At 49.8% G+C, this 8850-nt stretch overlaps 2 protein-coding genes across 3 annotated transcripts in view; one reads left to right on the forward strand and one right to left on the reverse strand.

The window, feature by feature from the left end:
* Positions 1-1069, reverse strand: part of ANKRD54 (ankyrin repeat domain 54) — a 33498-nt gene extending 32429 nt beyond the window's left edge. For both annotated transcript variants that reach the window (XM_017508951.2, XM_037731504.1), the window contains exon 1: positions 535-1069. In XM_017508951.2, the coding sequence (XP_017364440.1) occupies positions 535-859 (325 nt within the window). In that variant the 5' untranslated portion in view covers positions 860-1069. The remainder of the gene's footprint in view (positions 1-534) is intronic.
* Positions 1070-4095: 3026 nt separating this feature from the next.
* EIF3L (eukaryotic translation initiation factor 3 subunit L) overlaps positions 4096-8850 on the forward strand; it is a 31253-nt gene continuing 26498 nt past the window's right edge. Inside the window, exons 1-3 of the mRNA XM_017508954.2 lie at positions 4096-4202; positions 4734-4782; positions 6584-6794. Of these exons, the coding sequence (XP_017364443.1) occupies positions 4170-4202; positions 4734-4782; positions 6584-6794 (293 nt within the window). The 5' untranslated portion in view covers positions 4096-4169. The remainder of the gene's footprint in view (positions 4203-4733; positions 4783-6583; positions 6795-8850) is intronic.

An 8850-nucleotide genomic window follows, 5' to 3' on the forward strand; every position in this document is an offset into this window, starting at 1 on the left:
AAAAAAAAAAAAAAAAAAAAAAAAAAAAAAAAAAAAAAAAAAAGAAAAAGAAAAAAAGGAAAAAAAGAAAGGGGCTATCATTTGCCTAAGGTCTAAATGTGGTAAAGGAGTCCAATCTAAGACCGTGCATTGAAACAACCTGGTACGACTCCGCCTCCCCTTTCCCTGATAATAAAAGTGTTCCCCAGGTGCCTCATTTTATTATCTACCTATAAGCGGTCGGAGTCATGGAAAGTTTCCATTCACAAATTACCCAGTGAGAGAAGTCTGCGGTGACTGGCTCAGAGCAGGAAGACTTTTTAAAAAAACCATCCTGACCATCATTACTGAAAGGAGACTCAAGGGTCAGACTCAAGAGTCAGTGTGGCCCTCAGTGCATACCTCGGGGGCCCGTCGCTGTGGGTCGGGGGCGACCACAGTGCGGCCCGCGGTCCTCCGAGGCCCGCCCCGCGCCCGGGCTGCCCCGCCCCGCGCCCGGGCTGCCCCGCCCCGCGCCCGGGCTGCCCCGCCCCGCGCCCAGCTCGCACCGCTCACCGTGGGCCTCCTTGCCGGTGGGCCCCAGCCGGCGGTGGGGCCTGGCGGCGCGCCTCAGCCGGCCGGCGGGGATCTTGCAGCGCAGCTCGTCGCGCGGCTCCGCATCCTGCTGCCACAGGACGTGCAGGTAGCGCAGCGGCGACTGGGCCCCGCCGGACGCCCGGCCCGAGAGGCCCGCGCCGCCGCCCAGCGCAGACCCGAAGTCGGCGAAGGAGAAGAGGCCCTCAGCGCCCGTCAGCGGCTCCGGCGCCACCGCGCACTCGCCCTCTGAGCTCGAGTGGCCCGAGCGTGGCTCGTCGTCCGCGTCCCCAGCGGCGGCTGCCATGGCAACGGCTCCGTGCGGGCCTGGCCGCCGGCTCCCGACCGACCAACGGACCTACTTCCCTCCGCCCTGAGTCGCGCTGTCAGCCAGCAGGCGGGCGGGCGGGCCTGACGGGCCAGGCCTGCAACCTCGGCATCCGAGCGGGGCGGGCTCAGGCCGAGCCTGAACGGCTGGACCAATGACGACCCTTCCAGCTTAAACCCCTCCCAAAACCAATCGGAAAGGGAGGGCACAGTAGAAGCAAATATAGCGACAGGGCTTCCGGCAACGTGGCTGGCAGACGTTACAACCAATCAAAAACTTGAAGTGCCCAGGGCTCTCGCCGTACGTCGCTAACGGAGCCAATAAAATAGCAGCGTTTCAAGCCCCCCCCCCCTTTTTTTTTGACAGAGTCTCGCTCTGTCGCCTGGAGTGCAGTGGCGCGATCTCGCCTCACTGCAATCTCCTCCTTCCGGACTCAAGCAATTCTCCTGTCTCAGCTTCCCGAGTAGCTGGGACTACAGGCGCGAGCCACCACGCCCAGCTAATTTTTGCGTTTTCAGTAGAGAGGGGGGTTTTACCATGTTGGCCAGGATGGTCTGGATCTGTTGACCTCGTGATCCGCCCCCCTCGGCCTCCCAAAATGCTGAGATTACAGGCGTGAGCCACCGCGCCAGGCCTCTTTTTTTTTTTTTCTCTCTCTCCATTTACCGGTCTAATGAAAGAACAAAAAAAAAAAGAAAAAGAAAAAGAAAGGAGTAGATGATTTAGCCAATCAGATTAAGATGATTTGCAGGCACGCTATCCATGCAGATAGATACAGATGTAAAAAAATTAACGCAAAAAAAAAAAAAAAAATCAACCTCCTACAAATGCATAATGTACCTGGAAAAAGGAAAATGTGTTCAAATTTGGAGATATCACTATAGTGAGAAATAGCTTCAAAATGCAATGGATTTCCCTTAGTCAAAGTTCTCTAGGTAACCCAACGTAGATCACTGATTTACAAAGACTTATAATTCAAAGTGATTACATTAGAGCAAGAGTTTAGTTCGACAACCAGTCACTGAGCCAGGTGACTGCCAGGTCCTGGACACAGGATCAGACTTGGTGCCCCTGAGATGCTCGCAGTCCGATGGGAGAAGACCAGGAAATAAGTGTTCCTCAAGCAACGTTTCATGGGTGCACCTTTTTGTCAAACTTTTCATAATCCTGCATCCTACAAATACTTCTATAAAGTAGGCAAGAAGGACCATCCCTATTTTATAGATGAGGAGTTGGAAGCAGAGATGAGAGACTCGTTGACAGTTGCCCAGCTCTCATGGGACTAGGTCTTGTGTTCAGGCAAAAGTTCCTTCCATGTATAAACCCTCCCATTCAATCCAGTTAAAATGTAAGCTTTTGGCGGGGCAAAGATTAATTCTAAATTTGTATCACCTCTGGTGACAGCGCAAGGATAAAACACGAAGGAAGAACGCAGCATAGGGAGTTGCGGCAGAGCATTGCAATTCTAAATAGGATGTTGAGTGATGACATCTAAATAGGATGTTGAATAAACACCTGAAGGTGCCATGCAGATGTCCGATAAGGAAGGGAATTGGAATGGGGGCGCCACTGCATTCAATTCTACACTCGGGTAACAGTGAGTGCAAAATCCCTAATGTAGGTAGGCGTGGTGGCTCACACCTGTAATCCCAGCACTTTGGGAGGCCGAGGCGGGCAGATCACGAGGTCAGGAGTTCGAGACCAGCCTGACCAACATGGTGAAACCCCAACTCTACTAAAAATACAAAAATTAGCTGGGTGTGGTGGCATGTGCCTGTAATCCCAGCTACTCACGAAGCTAAGACAGGAGTATCGCTTGAACCCGGGAGGCAGAGGTTGCAGTGCCTCAGTGGAAAAAGCGAGGAGGGCTTTGTGACAAAGGGACCCAGAGAGCATGAGACATGTTTGACCTGGTCACACAGCAAATCAGTGGCGGAGTAGGGACTGGAACTCGGATTTCCATTAGATGTTGTGTATGGACAGATGGCTAAACTAAAGCCATTGACTCATACACTGGCTTTAATTGGCTTGTTTTATAACGCCCATTTCTACCATAAGGATTTCCCGGGGACTCGAACCCGGTGTACTCAAGAGCTGCCCGTGTCCCAGGCTTCACGACACAGCTGGCCTCATCTTTGCCCGCTACAACCTTAAAGTCCAAATTTGGGAAGGGGAGCTCCTCTTATCCATTCCCTATTACATAGGACCAAATCTCAACATTTTGGGGGGCAGGGGGACGGGGGGGGCGGGGATGGAGTCTTGCTCTGTCGCCCAAGCTGCAGTGCAGTGGCACGATCTCAGCGCATTGCAACCTCTGCCTCCTGGGGTTCCAGCGATTCTCCTGCTTCAGCCTCCTGGGTTGCTGAAATTACAGACGCACGCCATCACTCCTAGCTAATTTTTGTATTCTTAGTAGAGACAGGGTTTCGCCGTATTGGCCAGACTGGTCTCGAACTCCTGACCTCATATGATCCGCCCGCCTCGGCCTCCCAAAGTGCAGGGATTACAGGCGTGAGCCACCGCGCCCGGCCAAATCTCGGCTTTTATCCCCAGTACATTTAGTCTTGTGAAGTCGTAATGTTTGAAGAATTTACTCGCTGCAGGCAAACGCTTAAACAACTAAATCCATCAGGCCCCCGTATCCGAATCTCCATTCACCTGAGAAGCCGGCCCCGGGAAGCTGTCAGCCATCTTTTGTGTGGCATTCTTTCTGGGCCCTCTGACTTTGCCCCGCCTTTATGAAGAACCACTTCGGGTCCTTATATCTGTATCTACACCAGTATTATAGATTCACCTTCTTTGAGAAGTCTCTATTTGAAGAAGAGGAAAATTCAGGCTACTTGTAATCCTCTTTTTTTTAAGACGAGTTTTCGCTTTTGTTGGCCAGGCTGGAGTGAAATGGCGCGATCTTGGCCTACTGCAACCTCCGCCTCCCGGGTTCAAGCGATTCTCCTGCCGCAGCCTCCCGAGTAGCTGGGATTACAGGCATGCGCCACCTAATTTTGTATTTTTAGTAGAGACAGGATTTCGCCACGTTGGTCAGGCTGGTCTCGAACTCCTGACTACAAGTGATCCGCCCGCTTCCGCTTCCAGAGTGCTGGGATTACAGGTGTGAGCCACCGCACCCGGCTCCCCTTCATTCTCGATGTCGCTCTCTCAGATTGCCAGCGGCCTCTGAAAGGCTTCCGGTTTCCCGGCAGGCCCGAGAGGGGCTGAACTTCCGGCCTCAAGACGCAGGCGTGGGTTGCTCATTTCGTTCTTTCCGGCAGTGCTCGTGAGCCCGGCAGCCATGTCTTATGCCGCTGATGATTACGAATCCGAGGTGAGGTGGCTGTAAGCGCGCGATGGGGTCCACGACGGGGAGATCTGTAGGACCTCTTGATGTGGGTCCCGGCGCGAGGCAGCTTCTGAGCCGCGGCCAGCTCCGGCCCACCTCCCGCGCGACCCTCCTGCTGCTCCCACAGCTCCCTGCCCCTAGACAACCCTGGCTCTGCCCGCCCACCTCGCGTGTTCGCTGATCCTTCCGCTTTCTAAGACCGGGAGAGACGGAAGCTTGTTAGATGTTTTTGTGTTTCTGCACCTGAGTTTTTTTGGTGTTGGCTCGGTCTGGTCAAATCTCGCTGATTCCCACAGCCTCTTGGCCTTTGCTCCACCTCATTGCACCCGTAATGTTGTAATTGTCATTGTCCGTTTATTGTCGCTTTCCTCTTAGGCGTGTGAGTTTCTCAGAGGCAGGCACACTGTCTTACCCGCCTTTGTCTCCTTAGCTTTCTGGTTGGCATCTAGACTGTAGGATGAGCGTTTGGAATTCACGAGTTAGCGACTGTTTCTGACTGTGTCTCTTTACTTCTAGGCGGCTTATGATCCCTATGCTTATCCGGGCGACTATGATATGCACACAGGTGAGACCGCGGGTTAGGCTGGTTTCGTACTCGTAGGGATCAGCTCCTTTTTGAATGTCTTAGAACCAGCTTTGACAGGCATCTGTTAAGAACTGCTCTTTGATGGTCCAGGTGTGGAGTCAGTTATTAGCTCCCAGTGGGGAGGGTTGGTTGTATAAAGCCTAATAAACCAGGCTTTTTATCATAGGTCCACCTCAGTCTCGGAGGAGGAGGATTATTGGCCTTGGTTTTCTTGTGTAAACTGCTGGCCAAAGACGAAAAGCTTTTTTATTTTTTTTGAGATGGAATCTTGCTCTGTGGACTGGGCTGGAGTACAGTGGTGCAATTTCGGTTCATTGCAATCTTCTCCTCCGGGTTCAGGCAATTCTCTTATCTCAGCCTCCTAAGTTGCCGGCACTACAGGCGCACGTCATCAAGCCCGGCTAATTTTTTCACTTTTTTTTTTTAGTAGAGACAGGGTTTAGGCATGTTGTCCAGGCTAGTCTCGAACTCCTGACCTCAGGTGATCCTCCCGCCGCAGCCTCCCAGAGTGCTGGGATTACAGGTGTGAGCCACCAAGCCTGGCTGAAAGAAAAAAATCTTAATGTGAAAAATTTACAAAGCAAGCCTGAACAAAATCTTTTTGGGAGATGTCTGAGGTTTCCTGAAATGTTATAGTGACTTAACTTAGTATTCGGTGTCATCCATTGTTCTGAGTACTTTGTGTTAAATATTTTGTTTAATCCTTAAAACTGTCCTACAAAGTATGTACGTTAATGTTGTCTCCTAAAAAAGGGAAGATATAGCAGAAAGGTTTAGTAGTAACTTGCCACAAGTCATATATTTAGAAGGTGACAGTTACTCATTCAAGAAATACTTAAGTACCTGTTATCACTTACCCTTCTTTGCCTCTTTTTCCTCCAATGCACACTGTTCTACGCCCTGAGAGTACATCTGAGTACAGGACAGACAAGATTCCTGACTTGCTAGACTTGGGAAAAGGGGGCAAAACAGATAATAAGTAAAAAATAACTTTGGCTTGATGTGGTGTCTCACATCTATAATGCCAGCACTTTGGGAGGCTGGGAGGCAAGGTGGGCGGATTACTTTAGGTCAGGGGTTCAAGACCAGCCTGGCCTACATGGTGAAACCTTGTCTCTACTAAAAATACAAAAATTTGCCGGGCGTGATGGCACACACCTGTAATCCCAGCAACTCAGGAGTCTGAGGCAGGAGAATTGCTTGAGCCCAGGAGACAAAGGTTGCAATGAACCAAAATTGTGCCACTATATTCCAGCCTAGCCAACAGAGTGAGACTCTGTCTCAAAAATAAAAAATAACTTTAGGGCCAGGTGTGGTGGCTCATGCCTGTAATCCCAGCACTTTGGGAGGCCAAGGCGGTCGGATCACGAGATCAAGAGTTCTAGACTATCCTGGCCAACATAGTGAAACCACATCTCCACTAAAATACAAAAATTAGCTGGGCGTGGTGGTGTGCCCCCGTAGTCCCAGCTACTAGGGAGGCTGAGGCAGGAGAATTGCTGAACCTAGGAGGCGGAGGTTGCAATGAGCCGTGATCCAGCCTGGCGACAGAGCAAGACTCTGTCTCAAAAAAATAAATAAAAAATAACTTTTAAATCATGGTAATAGTGTTGAAGAAATAGGGACAGCAAGATTGGCAGTGACTGAAATGTTTATATCTCAGTATTCAAAAGAGAATTTTACACAGACCTGAGTTTAGTTTCTGAGGTGGTCTTGCCATTTCGTTCCATCATATATGTGGCTTTGAAAGCACTCTGTATTTGTTATATCCAACCTCCAGGAGATCCAAAGCAGGACCTTGCTTATGAACGTCAGTATGAACAGCAAACCTATCAGGTGATCCCTGAGGTGATCAAAAACTTCATCCAGTATTTCCACAAAACTGTCTCGGATTTGATTGACCAGAAAGTGTATGAGCTACAGGCCAGTCGAGTCTCCAGCGATGTCATTGACCAGAAGGTATATGAGATCCAGGATATCTATGAGAACAGGTATGGGCAGCTGGCTGAAAGGACCTCTCTCTGGGTGGGACCAGCCTCGTGATACAGCTCCTACGAATGTGGCGAGCACTCTGTATTACAGTGTAAACAGTGCTTTGGCGGGGGCAAGGGGGTGTCTTTATGAGTTCTTGTGGCTGGGGACATTTAATTTTGATGGACTTTATTTATTTACTTATTTTTTGAAATGCAGTGTCACTCTGTTGCCCTGGCTGGAGTGCAGTGGTAAGATCTCAGCTCACTGCAGCCTCCGCCTCCTGCTTCCAGTGATTCTCCCGCCTCAGCGCCTGCCATACCCAGCTAATTTGTTTATATTTTTAGTAGACAGAGTTTCCCTATATTGGTCAGATTGGTCTCAAACTCCTGACCCCAAATGATCCACTTGCCTCAGCCTCCCAAAGCGATGGGATTACAGGTGTGAGCCACTGCACATGGCCTAATTTTTGTATTTTTAATAGAGACGGGGTTTTATCATGTTGGCCAGGCTGGTCTCAAACTCCTAACCTCAAGTGATCCACCCGCCTTGGCATCCCAAAGTGCTAGGATTACAGGCATAAGCCACCATGCCCGGCCTGTTGGACTTTCTGTCCCCAGAAATTTGTACAAAGCCTAGATTAAAATCACTGTTAACAATTAGAATAATAGTGATTAGCATTTATTTTTATCACCAGGAGAGATCCATCCATGTTCAGAGTGTTCTCCCTGTTTTTACTCATTTGCCCTTCACAGTATAACCCCATAAAGTAGGAGTTTTTCTCATTTTACAGATGAGGAAACAGCACAGAAATAAGTCACATAACTAGTTAAATGGATGTGTTGAGATTTGAACCTGCAGTGTCTGGCACCAGAGCCTAATTTCTAACCTGTGCTATGCAGCCCGTCAGTACATACCAGAGCAAGCTGAGCTCTGCAGGTTGTGCGGGGCTGCCTTTGTGTAATGGGCGACAGAGATAAGATAGGTCAGTCAGAGCTGGGGTAGCCAGGTGTGACTTCACCAAGGAAATAGAATTTAAGCATATCAGAAAGATAGGGGAGAGAAAGTAAATAGCCAAAGGCCTATTAGATCAATGAATAGGATCTCTGACCTGTGTTTTCTTTTGTTGTTGTTTTTGAAAGAGCTGTGTTTAGTTGAAAAAGCAGAGGAAACTTGAGACATTTCATGGTTTTAGGGTTTTCCCACTCTCGTGAGCCTAAGTTCTACTTGGTGCAGCCCCAAGGTGCTTCCCACCCCTGCAAGCCATCCTTTAGTGTGAACTGAGAGATCAGCTTGGGGAAGCAGAGTCACTTCTGGCCAGGAAGAATTGTGCCGAGGGTTCGTTAGTAAGCAGGAGAGAGAAAGGCCGAAAACCTCGTATGGAGGTTGAACACCTCCAGCTGAAGAAGGTGAGGCATCGAGGTCTCATACCACTAACGAATGTATCCAAGTCATGCGGCACCAAAATAGGTTGGCAGCTGAAGGTGCTAAAACACCAAAACTTGCTACTGATGATGAATCCGTATCTGTACGAGTCTACAGCAGCCTCAGTTCTTGCCTCCTCCTGAGAATGGATTTGAGTGAGGGGCATAAGGCAGGAGAGAGGGAGGCAAGTTTTAGAGCACTAGCAAAAGTTTAAAAAGCTTTAGGACGGGAATGAAGAAGGGAAAGCACAGTTGGAAGAGGACCAGGCGGGCAACCTGAAAGGCAAGTGCACTGACTTGGGTTTTTTTAAATTCCCCGGGTCTTTTCTCATTAGACGCATATAAACCAGTGCCTATAAAAATTAGCTCGGGCAGGCCGGGCATGGTGGCTCACGCCTGTAATCCCAACACTTTGGGAGGCCAAGGCGCGTGGGTCATGTGGTCAGGAGTTCGAGTCCAGGTTGGCCAACCTGGTGAAACCCCACTAAAAACACAAAAATTAGGCAGGCATGGTGGCAGGCACCTGTAATCCCAGCTACTTGGGAGGCTGAGGCAGGAAAATTGTTTGAACCCAGGAGGCGGAGGTTGCAGTGAGCTGAGATCACACCATTGCACTCCAGCCTGAGTGACAGAGCAAGACTGTCTCAAAAAA

Source organism: Cebus imitator, unplaced genomic scaffold, assembly GCF_001604975.1.
Source record: "Cebus imitator isolate Cc_AM_T3 unplaced genomic scaffold, Cebus_imitator-1.0 Scaffold404, whole genome shotgun sequence".
NCBI classification, from domain to species: domain Eukaryota; kingdom Metazoa; phylum Chordata; class Mammalia; order Primates; family Cebidae; genus Cebus; species Cebus imitator.